Source organism: Propithecus coquereli, unplaced genomic scaffold (genome assembly GCF_000956105.1).
Source record: "Propithecus coquereli isolate 6110/MARCELLA unplaced genomic scaffold, Pcoq_1.0 Scaffold165, whole genome shotgun sequence".
NCBI classification, from domain to species: Eukaryota; Metazoa; Chordata; class Mammalia; order Primates; family Indriidae; genus Propithecus; species Propithecus coquereli.
In genome coordinates this window covers 2,785,970-2,805,263 of record NW_012141080.1, presented here as the reverse complement: position 1 = coordinate 2,805,263, position 19,294 = coordinate 2,785,970, and the positions used below count along the sequence as shown (strand labels likewise).

General features: G+C 35.9%; 1 protein-coding gene across 1 annotated transcript in view; it reads right to left on the bottom strand.

Annotated features, from left to right (window-relative positions):
- Window positions 1-19,294, bottom strand: part of CNTNAP4 (contactin associated protein-like 4) — a 302,601-nt gene that overhangs the window by 117,053 nt on the left and 166,254 nt on the right. The window contains exon 4 of the mRNA XM_012641517.1: window positions 10,508-10,655. Within this exon, the coding sequence (XP_012496971.1) occupies window positions 10,508-10,655 (148 nt within the window). The remainder of the gene's footprint in view (window positions 1-10,507; window positions 10,656-19,294) is intronic.

Here is a 19,294-nt window from a genome sequence, read left to right as displayed (position 1 = left end):
GAAGTCCCTAAAAAATAATCCCTTTCTTTGCCTGTTCTACCTTCTAGAGACCACTTAGCTCATGATACCTTCTTCCCTGTGAGCAGTGTCATAGCATCTTCAAATATCTCTCTCTCTCTCTCTCTATTTCATTTCTACATTCATAGTCACATCTCCTTCTCTGACTCTGATCCTCCTCCCACTGCCTTCTTACAAGGATTTTTATAATTACATTGAGTCCACCTGGATAAGCCAGAATAATCTCCCCATCACAGGATCCTGAATTACATCTGCAAAGTGCCTTTACATATTTATAGTGTAAATAAATATGTTTACAGTTTAAACATATTTACAGGTTTCAGGGACTAAGATCTTTGATGGGGCATTGTTCTACCGCAGCCAAGTTGTTTAACCTCTTTGTCCCTGTTTCCTCATCTATAAAATGAGAATAATAACAGTATAGTCTTCATAGGATTGTTGTATGAATGTATATCCACATAATTTTTAGAAGCTTGCACACAATTAGCAATCAATAAATATTAGCAACTACTAATGCTAATGCTATTATTTATTATTAGAATATTGGGTAGGAAAAGAGGTACAGCAAAAAATAGTTTAATAAATACATTTGGTGTATTTATGACTCTTTAAAAAATAATGAATTTCTGAAGTGCACAAGAAACCCTTAATTATCAATGTCATTGTCAGGTTATGCAGCAGGAATGATTTCGAGGCCATCTGTGGGTTCTGTGGCTTTTTCTCTGTCTGTCAGCTCCTGCCTGAGCTGACTCACCACAGCCATCATCTGTGACCTGATTCCTCCTCAGTGAATACCTCCATCTCAAATCTTCTCATTTAGAGAAGAATCAAGGAAAGAAGAGAGTGACAGAGTTTGCAGGCCCTACTACCATATCAATTCTCCCTGTGACCCTGGGTATGGTCTGCTTTATTTACACGATGCAGAAATACAATCTCCCATAGAATTAAGAGCTTTGCAACAGAAAATATTCAAATATCTTTCAGGGAGTTGTGTTGGAAGTAGTATTGCTAAAACGTGTCTTCTTTCCTTCTGCCTATAGCACAAATTTATGGAGAGCTTTCTATGAGGACAGGGGAAGACATAGCAATGCATAAAAACAAAGAATGCTTTCTGTTTTTTCTAAAGCATTTACAGTCAATTGGAGAAGACACACATCCCTGAGATGCGATTATTCATGTCTGTGCTGAGAGCTTCGCTTTTGTATCAGGGCTGGGCCCCGAGTGATTTCTAATATGTGCAGGAGAAGGAGTCGATCCGCTTCAGCCTCTGTAAAGGGTGTCAACTAAATTGCAGAAATGCCTTCCCTCTTGAGCAGCAAACTGTTCTTCTGCCTCTGCATATTTCACATGCAAACACACTGCTCATTGTAAAAAAAATCCACTTTACCTGTTATCTGCCCCTCGCCCCTGCATCCTACGCCTTCTCCAGAAGTTTGAGGCTACTCAAATTTTGAGGGGTTGTCACTTGAAAAAGAAATGTCCTCCCTACCTGCCAAGTGGATTACTAAGAAAAATATCCAAGCACATGATTTCTTATCTTGAGCCCCATTGTTCAGCCATATTATAATCAACTGAGAATAATCTCACGGTATCTCCATAAACATTTAACATCCTGGGCTTGGCCTGATGTCCACCAAATTAGAATGTCTGGAATTCTAACCTGGAACCCAGGAATACGGGTCCCTGAAAAATTCTGAGGCAGATGACAGCATGAAAGGTTGTTTGACAGGAAGAACAAGTAGGTTCCATAAGCCTATTCTCTGAAAATAAATAACCTCACTGCATATTGAATTGTACCACGTAAAATGAATGTTTTATTTATTTATGCTGTGGGTGGTACTTGCAGAAAGTTGTGAAGGTAGTAGAGATTTGTCCCTGAAAGATGTTTCAGGGATAAATTGGTTCTGTGAGTTAAACTATGAATCATGGTGTTATTGATGAGACCAGGTGACTAAAAAACTTAAAAGAGAAAAATTGGAATAGAAAATTCATGAACTGGAAAGCCAACTTTTCAATAATAGAAGATTAACGTTATTTGAAGGTCATAAAAGGGACACTATAGCATTCTATTAATTCTTTGGGAATCTCACCCCAAAATATGATTAGATCAACAGTGCTACCTTCAAAGATCAGAGAAAAAATAATATAGATCTTTCATCAGCTGGAGAAAAGGGCTGTACACCAACCTCTTCCTGGTTAAACAACCAGTCAGCCTTAAACACTGATCATACTGTTTCTTTATTTGAAAATTATTGCCCATGAATTACTAAACAAACAGAGGTCCAATTTTGACTTCTAAGAAATACAAATCAGACTGAATCACTGTTAAACTATTATGTAGTGAAATATTAAAGCGACAGCATGATGTACGAGCACTTGAGATCTGCATTACTGAACTGGGGTTTGAAAGCAATAGAAAGGGGAGAGGCCAAGTGCTTGAGAAATCAACAGGAAATAGGTTGCACTATTTTTGCATAGTAGCATAAAAGAACACAGAATGATTTAAGGGACTCTTAAGTTTAAAACAACTAAAATTAATACAGTAAAAAGGAAGAAGGCACAGAAATCAAGTGCTGTATAAACCACAGGGAAAAGGTGACTTTACTACCGTGGTTTTAAATAGACTGAGTTAAGGTCAGCAACAACACGCCAGGAGGTTATGAGAACAGACATGATGATCACTGTCACTTAAATATCAATCCAAATTAACCTTTTAAATAGATTTAAAATTAGTAACATCTACTATGTCAAGGACACTTGAATGTGTCGTTAGAGGATCTAAGTTGTATTTCCATCTCTAATATTTATTTGTAACTTTTATAATGTCACGAAGTCACTTAAACACTGATTCTCAGTTTCCTCATTTGAAATATGTAGAGAATAATTCCAGCCTCTCATCCGACACAAGGATGCTGTAGGGATCGAACACAAGTATCAAAATGCCTTGATATTTATTGTTCTGTATGGTATTATTATCATTTTCATAATATCAACATTTGGAATCTCATATGTTTATTTCAAAGATGTCTCTCCTTTGAGCAATTGCTGCTGTGCAAATGTAATACATTTGTAATTTTTACATATTTATTATTCAGTTTGCATCATGGCTAATCAGATTTTTTTCTTGATTCAACCACATAACAAAGAGTTATTGAACACTGACTGTGCCAACTGCTACAGTGGGAGCTGGTGTTGTAACAGCGAATACATCTGTCTTCATGGATCCTCTAATATGAAGGAAGGGACGGCTAGCAAATCCTGCTGTGTGTACAGATATCTTTACAAACTGTAAGGGGAGTGTGAAAGGAAAGGACAGAATTATAGCAGAGTTTAGAAGAGAACAATTTCAATTAGGTTGGCGATCGGGACAACATCTCTAAGGAAGTGATATTTAAGCTGAGTAGGTGACCAGTGCGTAAATGGGGGTCAGGAAAGAAGGAGAAAGCGGGAAAAGGGAGGGGATGGGTACAGGAGAGAGTGGGGATGGTTGGGAGAGGTGGAAATGCTGCTGAGGGATGGATGGGGAGGGCAGGAACTAAATGGAAATGGTCCACAGGAAGGTGGACCCTGTGATGGCTCGGTTCCAGGTTTTTTCAGGACAATTCCATTTTGATTTTGTCCTTAGTCCTAGGGTGTAACAATTGGTCCTCAGGTGTAGCCTTTATTTCCAAGGCAATGCCCTTGTGACATTTCATTGAAAGCCCAAAGTGTTTAACAAATCCCTCTACAATGGCAGCACTTGAGCTCCAAAGGTGGTCTTTCCAGCACTGGGTAGATGCTGAAATCTTTAGACTTTTCAACTTCCAGCTCCTGCTTTTCTCCTAAGCCCCTGGTGTCTCCTCTTGAGCATTAAAGTCCAGGAATCCACCAAGGATTTGAGGGGGGAATGTGTTTGCAAGATGCAGGACCCTCCCTCTCTGACCTCCACCTTTTAAATATTCCCTCTTCCATTTCTAGCCACTCTGGCAACCTTGAACTCTGACCTCTGTCCCCCTCAGCCTCCTAAACTCTGGCTACATTTTGCTTATCCTTAGGAAAAGGCAAGTTAAATGTGGATATCCTGGAGTTGACTCTTCTTTTTTCAATAATCAAGTCCTCTCAAGTGTCTGCCTGTTCTTGAGTTGAACTTTAGATCTCTGAAGCAGGTTTTTTAAAATATATTTAATCCAGCACTTATAATTTTTATGGGCAGCAGGTTAGTCCAGTAAAGGCTACCCTGCCGTAACTGATACCGAAAAGCAAATCTTTTTGTGACCTTTGATAGTTACTTTGATCCATTCATTTATTAGGGGGGCAAAATAAACATTCTAATTCTATTATTTCTTTTTATTTATCATGTGAAATACTTTAAAGAGAAATTTCTTCTCCTCTTCTACTTGCTTACCTTGAGGTACAGATTACACAAGAAAAGTAGAATAAATGCTTGATGTTCTCTTCATTTATTAGTTTTCAAAATGAGGAGTTGGATCCTTAATGTCTCTTATACGTGGCTTTTAAATTTTTTTATTATTATTATCATCATGAACCCATTCACTTAAACATATTTAATTAGTTTCAAAATGTGGCAGTTTTTATCCTTACAGATGCTAAAACATTTCCATTTTCTTGATCGGTGAGAGCCTCTTCAATTGGCCCTGAATTCTTTTGACGTGACCCTGATGGGTTTTCATAGTTTCCTTGTTTTCCAGTATTATAATAGCTCACTTTATTTTAATTTTAATAGAATTCCACTTATCATCAAATTAGAATCTTAAGACTACAAACTTTGCAAAGAATTAGAGAATGTATCCTCTTAGATTTTAGGCCAAGCAGAATCTATCTTCTTTTTAAACTTTGACATAAAATAGGATTCCTCAGCTACCGTATTAGCTGATAAATGATCTGAACGCAGGAACTGTCTAATTCACTTCAGTCAAGCTTCCAGCAGTTAACACGTGGGAGTTGCTCAGTAAATAGATATAGAATTCAATTACAACTATTCTTTATGGTAAATCTGACAAATTTAATGCTCTTCATTTTTTTCCCCTAACCAGACATGTACTATGAGAGACCAGTATCCTGAATGGACAGAAGACTTTTATTAAGCATTCTTGCAGTGTTTTGTTTTTTTTTTTTTCTCACCCAGGTGAATATCCATGCTTCTCATACTACTTATATTTCTTATTGATATGTTTTCTAAACTAAAATCTACTTACAGTAGCGTGTAATTCAAACTTTCCATATTTTTTTACATTATAAAATGTACATTCTCATTTTTAAAAAGTTAGCATGAGTTTTATAATTATTGACATATCCCATTTATTACATACAACCCACAATTTTCTCTTAAACAGTCTGCAATTAAGCAATTAAACACAATAGTTTGACACTTTTACACATTGACTCTCGTCCAATCTTGTCACTCAGTTTCCCCTGTGCCCTATTCCTTATCTTTAACAGGTTGAATATGCCACAAGGATGACGGGGAAGGCATTCCTGAGGCTCATCAAGGCTCCCCATTCATTCATTCATCTGTCCAGAAAGAAGACTAATGACAGAAAAAGGACATCTGGTTGCAACCCAGTATAGTGAGGGCGTGCTGTGATTAGGGGAAGAAAGGTTGTTCTACAAGTGGGTGGGAACATACTGGTCTGAATGTGGGGTATCAGGGAAGTTGTCAAAACCAGAGAAAAGAGAATGAGCGAGAGAGTTATCTAGACAAAGGAATGAAGGCTGTGTATGTGGCGATTGCCACAGTCATCATGCAAATATCCTAAGGCTAGAAAAATCATGAACTCATGGCATGTCAAAGAAACCAGAATTAGTCCAGTTTGGCTTGACAGTTGGATGTGCTTATTCTGTTGAGGATGACGAAGAGATGATCGTGGATTGCAAAATGAGCGTGTTTATACAGTAACTAGAGAAAAGGAATTTAGAAATCATACTAAGGACAATTGACTCAGCAATTCATCTGCAATTAAAGAACATTATCTCCTGTCTGTGGTTTAATTGCCACTTCCTAAGGGCATCTCAGATACATTCACTTTCACCCAGTTATTTTTCTTCCCCTACCTTTGTTTACCTTTGTTTACTTTTCTTTGAGACACTCAGTAGAGTACTACTTCCTTATCATCAAATATTTTCTTTCCCTTTCTTTCTTCTACCAGGTATTTCTTTCCGTACATCTCTTCTCTGGATTTATAAACATGTTCACAGCCGCTATGGCCAAGATATCTGATATTTATACTTTCTCTTTGATCCCATAAAATTTACCTTCTATTTCTCTCATTACTCAGGAAACAACTTCAAGTTTACTGACATAAAAGTAGAACATGCTTTTTGATATGGATTTTCCATTCACTTGATGTTCCCTTCATAACAAGTTATTGCTCTAACTCGCTAGGGTGGAGGGCAATAAATAAAATTATGTGTGGTTCTCACAATAGCCACTTCTCTGCAATATTCATGAGACTGGCTTGCATCTATAACTTCAGCAAATACATGTATTAGGCACAAGGGGGACCTGTTGTAAAAATGTTTATAATACCTGAAAAATAGAATAAAGGACCTGCTTTTATTATGGTAGAAATGCACTCTTATTTTTCAAGATGTGAGTAGTTGTTCAAACATAGCACTGTATACTTTTATCATTAATAGTGGTACAATAAGAGGAACCCTTCATGATTTACTACTAATAATGATACTTATATAAGTTTTAATTCTATTATCTTCAACCCAGAGCCCTTGGAGTTCCAGCCTTCCATATTTCAAAGGCACTTGAACTCAGTAAGTCAACAATGGGATGAATTATCTCTTTTGTTCCCTTCCAGAACCCATTTATTCTCCAGGTCCCCACCCCAGTAAATGATACTATCTTCCAGATGGTCGTTCAAATATGATAACTCAGTGTACCCTCACACACAGTGACTAAGATCTCTTGATTCAGTAGCCTTGGAATGATTCAAATCTGCCTGCCTCCCGCTTTACTGATTGCTGTTCTGTAGTTTGGGGCTCCACTGCCACTTACACAAACAAGAACAAAAACTTCCTAATGAGCTGCTGTTTCCAGATTTAACCCTCCAATTATACCACTCATTTCAGTCTGAACGATCATACTCAAATACGAATTGACCATTCCACCCATCCTCTTTCTTGTGCTTGACTGGGCTCCACCCCTCTCCTATCTGGACTATCCTCTCAGCTTCCTATGGGGAAATATCTGCATGTTAGTCTCAAAACCTACTGTTACGAACTTCCTTATACTAAACTTAATTTATCAATCACTCTAACCCTCACACTGTACACTCATGCTACAATATTTTGCATTTAGTTTGTACAATTTTTCCAACCTTGCACATGCCCATCTTTATAAAGAAAACATACATTATTTTAGAATTTCTCCCTATACCCAATACCTGGTAGAGTTCTCTTTTAGCAAGTGCCAAATAAATACTTAAAAGGCGAATACATGCATGATTCATGTAGTTGTCAAGAGCACTGGCTTTGGAAAGTGGTAGATCTGATTTTAAACCCTAGATCTAACACAGGTTATGTAATCCTAGACAAACTTCCTAATTTCTCTAAGATTCACTTTCTTCCATGTCTGGAGATATGAAGCGCCACTCTGATGTGTACCACTTGAGTTAATGGTTCAGGCAAAGCCCACCTAAGAGGGCTTTAATTTGGTGCAGGTGGGAAGATACAGACAGGAGAGACTGGTGAGTTGCATGCAAACCCCTGGGTCTTCCTCAGGCTCAAGAGAGACCTACTTCATTGGATGTGGATATCCTGTGGCTGTGATGTAAGAAAGAGACCCTGCCACCCCCACACACCACTTTTCCTTTTTATAGGGATTGATAGGATGGCCTTGTGCATCTGGAAAAAGTTCAATCAGACCTTGGATCTCTGCTACTCAAGGGAGTTGCAGACAAACTCTTGCAGCTTATGCTGATAGCCACTGCAGCCCTACCTTCTGAGGGTGGGAAAGCCAGTGGTCCCAGCTATTTCAGTGCTAAGCAACTCAGAGCAAGTGCTATGGCTCATTTGGCAGACAATTCTGCTTGTCTCCTCTGACGCCTGCATAAAACAGCATTATTCGTGGAACTGCTTCACTGAATTTTTAGAACTAAATCAGAAAATGCTTGTTCTTTGTAGTCTCTGTTCATATGAACTGTTCAATAAGTGATGGCTATATGGTATCATGCTTTAATAAATTATTATTTTGCAAGGCAGATGCTATGAATAAGAGGAGAATGTGAGCATGACTGTGGTGTAATTGAGGGATTAAAGTTAATTTGATCAAATACATTCCCATCCGGTACTCACATCCTGCCCATTCTTGGGATATTTTCTGGTTATCTATGAGAACACTTTTTCTATTAAGTTTATTACTTTTTCTCTTTTAATAGTAATTTAAAATTATACAACCATCATTTTATATTGACTCCAGTCATACCATTTTATTATATGTGTTTAAGTTTCAGTTTAGATCATTTTACTTCCAGTACTGCTACTTCAATTATGGGTCCATATGGAAAGAAGACAGACAGTGTGCTTACCCCAAAGACAACAAATGAAGTCACAGCAAAAAGAATGCTCCACAGAGTGGCAGATCAAGAAAAGCAGGGGAGATTTGAGTTGTCATTAGTCACACCACAGCAGAGAACTCAAAGGAACCCGACCATAGCAGTCACTACCACATGGACATTACAATTGGCACTTTAGTTTCAAAGAGCAAAACAGCATCAATAGTCTCATTAAGTTAATTTTGAGTCTATATCCTAGACTGAATGCATTTCAATCTCATTGTCCATCATATGGCATGAGTTTTGCCAAACTCTCTGATCCAAAGTCAAATAAGATTGACCATCCAGGTTCTACTTTCCAGTATCTTAATTGAGGTAGGATTTTTTTTAAAGGCTGATTTATTCAAATGTGATAATTCTGAAGCTAGCAGCTAACACGGAGCAGCTAAGCTGGCTTGCTGAGGCCAAGAAAGCCGGCAGTTAAGCTGGGCAGATGGTGAGAGGTAAGCTGCCCACGGACTCATCTCAAGTCATCCAACAGCTGGAGGGAGCGTGAGCATGAGCTTGAGTTCTGGAGTCTGGCAGACCTGGCTGCAACCCCAGCTCTGCTGCCTCCCACCTGGGTGGCTCCGGCAAGTCAACCTCTGTTAGCTTTAGCTTTCTCATTTACAAAGTGGGGAAGTGGAGTAGTTACCCACTAATACTTATCTGGGCTACTTTGAGGAACCATAAACTGCTTGGTATAGTACATATAACAAGCACGCAAGCAAAATTTCCTATTTCTAGAGTTATAGAAATTAAGGCTATCAATATTAATATTGGTGCTATTGCTATTATTGCTATTAATATTATATTAATACTCTTATTCTATAGGCCTAGAGGGAACAAGTTTGTTGATTATGTCGGAGAGTGGAGACGGGTACTGGGAACGTCGCTGCATACACAAGGAGACCCATATGATCTGTAGGACGTGGTCTCTCTGTCTGGCACAGTCTACACAGTTTCGACAAGTCACTCGACCTCTTTATGACATGCTTTCCTTTTATGTAGATAAAGAGAGCCAGAATCTAATGGGTCCATATCACAAAGTGATAGATTATACATGAAAAAAAGCTTTAGTGGAGAAAAAATAAATGTTTACTAGAGGAAAAATGATGTAATGAAATTGAACCATCCTGAGTTTCTTCCCAGATTTTTCCATGTACTAGGTTGTGAGGCCCTGGGCAAATTACCCAATCTCTCCAAACCTTAGACTGTTCATCTGATAATTGTAGATCACATTAACTAACTCATTGTTCTATAATAAAATAAAAGAGTATCTAACAGGATGATGTGGCTTGAGGTAGACTATCAATAACTCTTAGGTCCCTTCTCCACAATAAGATATAATAAAATGGTTCATTAAGAGGAGACTAAGTGAAATCTGTGGTTTCTATCTTTTTATTTCAAACACATTCTATATTCCAGCAGAGGTCCTCACCTATTTTATTAATTTATGCTGAGACCATAGCATGTTTAAAAGTGAATTACATGGCATATTATTTTTAGGCTAGAGAAAACATTTTTTTTATTTCATAACAGATGACTGGTTATATTAAATGGAACACTGTCTCTTTTATTAAATTCAAGGTGCCTAAATGAAACATCATTAAATGTAACCCATGGGGTGAAAGCTCTGTGAAAGCTCTAATATTTGAAAATTAGGATCTAGTCAATAATTTTAGATTTGAATAAATGCATTTATGTATCTGTCTCTATATCTAACCATCTATAAAGTGCTTCTATCTCTGAATCATAATAAAATGTTACAGTTGAACACTGAAGTCAATATTGGCATGTGTAGGCACAAAATAAAAGCTTTTTGCAAAAATTATTCTTGTTTTTGTATCTCTTTACATAGCTAAAAAGTCAATTTCAGTTTGCAGTTTGGCTCCTAAAACATCTCCTTTGATATGTGTCAGCGTGTTGGATAAACAAACACTTACTATATGCACATCCAAACACCTCGATTCGCATTCCAATTCTGCCCTTGGGGTTCCATTCTAAAGGGATGAATCGCAGAAATCTGGCTTTGATAGAAGGCTGGAGTCTATAGTACACAACACTGTCTGCATTTGCATTTCCTGAAAAACCCTAGAAGAAAAGGGAAGGAAGGAAATCAATGTATCTGGAGAATATCTGTTTCAATTTCTCACCTATAATGTCTATGAGCAATGTATGATTTGCTTTTATACCGTAAAAGTACTACCTTCTTTAAGAAAATCACATCAACAGTTAAGTCATAATGTCTCTCCATTCACAGAAGTTATTGCTACCTAAACTTTTCCTTTTATGAAGAGTAGTTTAAATTCCACCATCCCCATTAAACCAACTTTCAACTACAATACCCTCAATAAGAGTGCTCTGTAAAGCACAGATTAAACTTAAAAGTGTGCCATATCTGTGGCTATTAACATTGTGAATAGCACAAAAAAAATGAGAAAATATTCTTCCAGTGTTGAAAAACTATTATCTGAGTCATTGAAGAAGTTTCTCACATCATTGATGAATAGGTAAAGTTATGACATGTTTCAGTTGTTTCACCTTTTTATCTCATTCGTTAACATAAAGAAAAGTATCACCCAACATTCAAGTTGAAACTACACTCTAATAACAGGTTGTTAAACTTCGGATACACACGTTCAAAATTGTTAAGGGGAATTGGAAACAATAATAATTTGGAAAGACCTGTAATTAGACCTACAGACTTTAGAACTTGAAAGTTATAGAGAGCTTGGGAATAATGCTAAACTAGTACAGTCGAATTGCAGATGAGGAAATTTAAGGTCAGAAAGGGGGAAACAATACCTTGGGTGTTTGCAAAACCATTGCACAGTAAAAGCAGAAGCTGTTTCTTCTGCAGTATCAGAATGCACCTTCCTAACGCATAGCTCACCTGCAAAACCCACATACTACATCACCCAACTTCTAAGCTGCTTTTATTTTTATTTTCTCCTACATGACACGCTGTAAGACTTTATATATGGAGAAGTCAGCATGAAGGAGAAATTGTTCTCAATAATTTACATTTCATTTTTACTCCTCCTCCTCCTTTTCTTCCTCCTATTCCTTCTTCTCTCCTTCTCTATGTCTTTCTTTCAAAATAAGGGATGATGCTACTACACAGGCAGAATCGTGATTGGTCCCTTTACCACAACTGGATCAACAAATAAGGTCAACCTCATGCAGATTACACAAGGCAAAGGCAAATACATTAGGAACACCAGCACCCAGGGAATCTGTTCATTGGCCTGCCTTTCCTTCTAATTTACTCATATCCCTTTACTAGCATTTACCAAAATATTTTCTAATGCATTAAAAAAAAGATGAGGTGTTTTACGGCCAAATTAATTTGATTCCCCTTATCAATCAATCCTCTACCTTCTGCCCCCACCCACCCCACCAGTACCCTATACACCCAATTTGTGGGCTCACACACCACAGGCACATCTGTGATGGCACCTCCAAATTATACCCCAAATCTGGGTGTCTCTCTTCATTTCAACTACGATCCTTCAGTTCAGCAAAGATCTCTCACCAGAACTACCTTGATAACCTCTTCCTGGTCTTTTTTATTCCTTTTTCCCTACCACCAGCACCTCCACCCCCACCTCCAATATCTTCCACTGTGAACAGACAGTATGATTTCTAAAGTAGATTAAACTATAGCAGCCCCATTGCTTTCTTTACCCCTGAGAACAAAATCCAAACTCTTTATCCAAACACAGACTATCTTTGGCAACCGTCCTCCATTATGCTTGAACCACTCTGGACCTCCTTGAATAAGCCAAGCTCGGTCCTGCTTAGGGCCTCTGCACCAACAGTTGATTCTGCTCTTAATGTTCTTCCCCCAGATCTTTCTGCATAACCAGCTCCTCTTATCATTTCAGGGCTTTGCTTAACTCTTACCCTCAAGACAGGCCCTTTTTGATCACGGTTTCTAAAGTAGTGTACCCAGCATCCCCCATATCCTATTTTCCTATTTTATTTTCTTCATGCATGCTATCAGGTTTCAAATTTATTCCTTTGCCTAGGAAACTTTCCTCAATTTGCTATGAAGAATTTTTTTTTTTTACCATAACAGTTCAAAAAGGAATGCATGAATTTAAATGTTTCTTTCTCTTTTTAAAAATGTAGCAATTTTATTACATGAACGTTTATGTCTTCCTTTTAAAAGATTCTAAACTTTATGTCAGAATGACTTGAGGTGCTTTTCAGAAATGTACATTTCTGGGTTCTGCATCTCATGCACTAAATTTGCAAGTGGGGCCCTGGATTTTGTGCTACTTCTGTGTTTTTGTCTTTGGCTCACTTTTTAAACATTCTTCTGGTTTGTGCATAAATCCTGTCCTAATGAGTACAATGTACACTATCTGGGTGATGGGCACATTTACAACTTTGACTAAAGCAGAACATAAGCAATCCATGTAACCAAAACATTTGTACCCCCATAATATTCTGAAATTAAAAAAAAAATTTTAAATAAACATTCTTCTGGTTTGTGGATAAATCCCGTCCTTTTTCACGCCCTATTTTATCTCAAAACTTTTCAGAGAGGGAAAAAACTTTAGAAGATTTCATTAGGGCTAACTTCCAAAGAGAGAACTAACTAGTGCCTTAGTCCATTCTAGGACTATTAAAAAGTCTGCTATTAAAAAGTGTCATAAATGAGTAGATCATAAACAATAGAAATTTATTTCTTACAGTTCTGGAACCTGGGAAGTTCAAGATCAAGGTGCTGGCAGATTCAGTATCTGGTGAGGGTCAATTTCCTGGTTCATAGAATGCCACCTTCTTGCTGCGTTCTCATATCTTGGAAGGGTGAATAAGCTTCTTTGGGCCTTTTTTATAAGGGAACTAATCCCATTCCCAGGAGATTCCTCTTGACCTAGTCACCTCCCCAAAGGTCCCACTTCCTAATACCATCTCCTTAGGGGTTAAGATTTCAATGTATGAAGTTTGGTGGGGACACAGACATTCAGATCCTAGCAAGTAGTGGATGAGTTCTATGTTATCAGTTTAAATGTCTTCAACGTGAAAGTTTGTGGCTCGGTGTCAGACACAGCAGAAATGTATTAGGTAGCTTTAATATTTGCATCAACCCTGTGAAGTAGTTATTTCTGGACCCACTTTACAACTGAGGAAAATGAAAATTATAGAGGTTATGTGCCTAAAGTCACACAGCTAGAAAGTGGCAGAGGAAGGATTTAATTCCAGGCTTTTCTGACTCCAAAGTCCATAATTTAGCTAAGCCATCAAAAGGCATCACTTCAACAGAACATGAAAGCAAACAACTTACCCTAGAGGAGATTTAATATTTTATCTGAAGCTTTTTTTTTCCTTTTTATATTAAAAACCTTTTACACATTTGAGAATAATGCAATTTAGGTTATTGCTGAACTGGGACTCAAGCTCTACCAGCTGACTTTTATAGACAAAAAGATTATTCTATTAAATTTTGTATTGTGTCAAAATTATTGGAGCCAAATAAAAATAAATGACAAATGTTCAATAATCAATAAGACTCTTTCATATAAATAGTAACCTCCTGATAGACACAGAATACAAAGAAATACATCATATTATCAAATATATGAAATATCTATAAGTAAAGTTATCTTGCATGATAAAAATCAGAAAACATTAATTTTTCTTTTCTTTTAGACTTGATGATTTTCAAACTCAATGAGGTGTTCATAGATGGTTTAGAAATGTATTCTAAGATAATCGATGGAGTTAATGGATTAAAGTTTCTCACAGGATTTTAAGTATTTCCAAAGTGATTCTAAAGTTTATGGAAAAGCATAATAGACATAATTTATTTTTTAAATATTAACCGAGCAACTCATGTATAAAAGCCAAGAAGTATAAAGGGAGTTGCCCATATGGTAATTCACAAAAAGCTCTAAAACATCACTGAAATAAATCAGAAACATGGGCCCAGTTGTACATAGTTACATAGCAAGCTCTGTGATTACACATAAGTCAATCCAGCCCCAGCCAAAATAAACAGCAGCACCAGACAGGCAAACATGAAAATCCCCTATCCATTACTGACCTCTCTTATGACAAGAATTCCAGTGACCTACGTGTGAACTATACATGACCTACTTCCAAGTACGACTCATTTTGACATAGTCAGTGACATGCAGATGCTAAATAAATCATTGCAACATGCTGTCAAATAGAAATCACTTTTTTAATTTTATGATGTCAGGCAAAAATCTTTAGTAAGTGTGGCTCCCAAAAGGTTGTCTAGTATAGAAAAGTACAAAGGAAAAGCAAAGAAAAATAAGAACTACTTAAAAGTGGGAAATTAGCTAACAGAAGCCCAGATAAAAATAACTTTCAAACATATGTTGAACAAGATATTGCAACTCTATCTTAAAAAATTGATTTGATCTTGAATGTGAATGTAATTCATTTATTATAACAGAGAAATAATAATGAGAATCCAGGAATAAAATTAGAATGTTAAGTTTTGATCTGTGTGTATAATAAACCTAAATTTTAAAAATAAAAAGGAATAGAATTCTACTAATATAAAGTCATTCTCTACCTCCTTCTAGAAAATATTCAATGTTTTAAAAATATTTATTTGAAGGGCTATCAAATTATTGAGAACAGTTCAGGGAGGCCCTATGTGTCAGTCATTATATTAGCATCTGTGGAGACACGAAGTTGTAAAATACATTGTCTAGGACCTTTTAGCATAGAAAGATTTGAATTCTCAGGACGGGAATATCAAATGGCAAGCAGAGAAAAAGTACGTGAAAGATGCAACCTTGGCTGCAGTCTGTAACCATTGTTGAAACACAGCAATAAGTTGTTATATGAAAGACACATGGACAAGTCATAAAGCTTACATTTATATTAGGTTATTATATATATGTACAATGTTGCGGAAGACTATATTTTTATTGAGATAGAAAATAAGTTTAACCATAAAAAATCATATTATGGTGGTGCTGTACTAAGAAATTATTAACAACCTTCCTTCTAGGATGAAACAAAGGAATTGAAGAGCTCAAAAGATAATACAGTCTGGATCTTAGCCAAAAGGCCAAGAAGCAATAAATGTCCAAGATCCAGGAGAAGAAAACCCAAAGACATGACTCCTGCATTTGAGACTCTATCTCCTTAGAGGAGAATAAAGCATTCCTGAAAAGGAGAAATAGAAGCTGAGCAGACGATTTTGCTGAGCAGATTTCACAGGGTCAGGGACAACACTTTAGTTCTAGATACCTCAAAGATGACAATACTTCATAGGCTTCCACAGGTTTTGTGTCAGAATTTAGAGGAACTACAATTCAGGATGAAGGGAAAGCCAGAGATAGGCAAGCCCTCGTAGAGATTAAAGGTCAGTTTCCCACCTTTTCAATCTGTGAAATTATAGTAAGGTAGTCAGAGAGGTTTAGTGATCCTTGTTGCTTGCAGAAGTAAATGAAATTACACTCTGTAGAAAGATACCTTTCTATGCTTCAAATTATCAGTTCAGTTTTTCTCATACAATGTCTCATGCACAATAGAAAATAATGAGACAGGAAAATTTATAATCTTGAATATATATACACATATATACACTACTCATCTCAGAGTAGAGTGAAAGATCTTCAGTCTACACCATACGACAAGAAAAAACTAAACAAACTAAAAATCAGTGGAACATTCTCCAAGATGGACTGCATTACAGGTCATAAAACACAGCCTCACAAATTTAAAAGAACAGAAATCATACAAAGTATGTTCTCAGGCCACCATGGATTTAAACTATAAATCAATAACAGAAAGATAGCTAATGATCCTTTGAATTTCTGCAGTATTAATTTTAATGCCTCCTGTTTTATCTCTGATTTTATTTGGGTCCTCTTTTTTTCTTAAGAAAGTCCCTGTGTATTTGAAAATGATCCTAATTTAAAAATGTGCAGAATATAGCAAAAGCAATGTTTAAGGAATGTAGCATTAAATGCACATATTAGAAAAAAAAACAAAGATCTAAATAAATAACCTAAGTTTCCATCTTAGGTCATTAGAAAATGTAGAGCAATTTAGGTCTAAAGTAAGCAGAAGAAAAGAAATAAAAAATTAGAGCATAAATTAATAATGTTGAAAATGGAAAAATATTAGAGAAAATCAACAAAAGTTTTACTCTTTGAAAAGTTTGCTAACATTGATAAACCTCTAGTTCTGCTACCCAAAAATAAATTAATTAATTAATTAAAAACAGAGAAGGCCCAAATTATCCATATCATAAGTGAAAGTCACCAACATTGAGCATGAATATCTATAGAAGAATGAGCTAAAAAAATAGATGTTAAGACATTAGAAAAAACACAGTAAATTAAAATCAAGAATGCAAAAGAATGAAAACTAAGAATGGAAAAAACAAAACTGAGGTAAATGATAAAAATAAATCAGAGTCAAAAAACACAAGAGTTGGGTTTTGGAAAGGGACATTTAAATTAATGAAACCCTAGCTAGGATTGATCCAGGAAAGGAAAAAAGAAGAGACACAAATAAACAATATCGGGAATGCAAAAGAGTATCTTACTATGAACCCGTACACATCAGAATGATAATGAAGATATTTTGAATGGTTTTATGTCAATAATTTTACAAATTTGGACGAAATGAGTAACATCGGTCTTATACAAGCACCTTCAAAAAGTAGAAAAACACAGAATGCTTCTCAACCTGTTTTGTGAGGCCAACATAACCTTAATATTAAAATCTGACAAGGGGCTGGGTGAGGTGGCTCACACCTGTAATCCCAGCACTTTGCAGGGCCAAGGTGGGAAGATCACTTGAGGATGGGAGTTAGGGACCAGCCTGGGCAACATAGCTAGGCCCTATCTCTACAAAAAATTTAAAAATAATTAAAAAATAGCCAGATGTGGTAGTGCACACCTGCAGTCTCAACTACTCTGGAGGCTCAGGTGGAAGGATCACTTGAGCCCAGAAGTTTAAGGTTACAGTGAGTTATGATCAAGGCACTGCACTGGGTGACAGAATGAGACACCATCTCTTAAAAAAGAAAATATGACAAGGAATCTGCAAGAAGAAAAATAAAAGCCAATCTTACTCATGAACTTAGATCCAAAAATCTTTTAAAAAGTTACAAAACAATTCTACAATATAGAAACATAGAAAAAAAGATAATAATGTCTCAATCAAGTTTATTTCAGGAATGCAAGGCTTGTATAATATTTAAAGATCATTCAATGTAATTCATCGCACTGAAGACTATATGGTCTTTTCAACAAATACATAAAACATTTGATAAAATTTAATATCTCCTCATGATTAAAACTCTTAGCCAAGTAGGAAATTTCTAAATCCTAAAGAGTATCTACAAAAATCTTAGAGCAAACATCACATACAATAGGAAATGCTGAGGGCTGCTTTGAGTTTATGAATGAGACAAGTATGTTCTGTATAGACAGACCCTTTCATTCAACATGTAGCGAAATTCTAATGAGTACAATAAGTCAAGAGAAACCTTTAACAGGTAATAGTATTGGAAAAGAAGAAATAAAACTGCCTTTACTTTTAGGTTGCATGATTATATATGCAGAAAATTTTGAAATATCTATAGAGTTAAACAAGTTAAACATGGATAAAAGTCTACATATATAAATGAATTAAACATCTACATACAAGCAACAGAAAGGGAAATGTTATTATAAATGACACTATTTACATTACCATGGAACTATATTATTTACCCATGGGAAAAAAAATCTAATAAAATATATTCAACACCTCTACATAGAAAATTATAAAACATTATTAAGAGAAACTTTAAGAGGCTTATAGTGGAAGATTGAATATTGAAAATGTCAATTCTCCCCAAATTAATATATAGATTCAATAAAAATCAAAGCAGAGTTTGTGTGTGTGTGTGCAAATGATAAGCTACTAATAAATTTTATGTGGAAATGTAAAGGAACAGGAATAACCAAGATATTTCTGAAGAAAAACAAAGTTGGAGGATGTTTTTTTTACTGGATATTAAGTCTTATAATGCTACAAAAAATAAGAGAATGTCATACTAGCAGAAGGTTTCTTAAAGAGACCATTGGAACAGAATAGATAATCCAGAAACAGATTCAACATATATGGAGAGTGGATTTTTGACAATGTTGCAATGTAGAGCAGTGTGGAGAAAAATAACTCCTTTAAATACATGGTGCTGTGTCAATTGGATATCTACAATGGAAAAAAAAAGAAAGGAAAGAAATAAATTTTAAAAGAATGATAAGCAGAAGTGAATTCCGTGAAGACTGTAGACATACATGTGAAAAGAAAAACAAAGTTACTAGAAGATAACATAGCTGAATATATTCATGATTTTGAGTGCAAAGATTTCTTAACCATAAAAGGAAATAAATCAGAATAGATTAAGAACTTCCATTCATCTAATGAAGTTGTAATGGTAAGAGAAGGCACAGAATGGTAGGACCTATTTCTCAGCATATCATTATCTAAAATATATAGAGAACTAGAAAGCAATAAGAAAAAGAGAGACAAAGAAATATCTAAATGACTTACAAATCTATAAAATAGTTTCTAACCTCATTTGTCATGGGGCAATGCAAATTAAAACCAGTATGAGAGTTTTGCATACCAAACAGAATAGCTAAAACTGAGGGAAACAATAAAAAGCTAAAACAAAAGAAAATTGATAATACCAAGTGTTGTTAAGAATGTGGAACAAATGGAATTTTAATGCA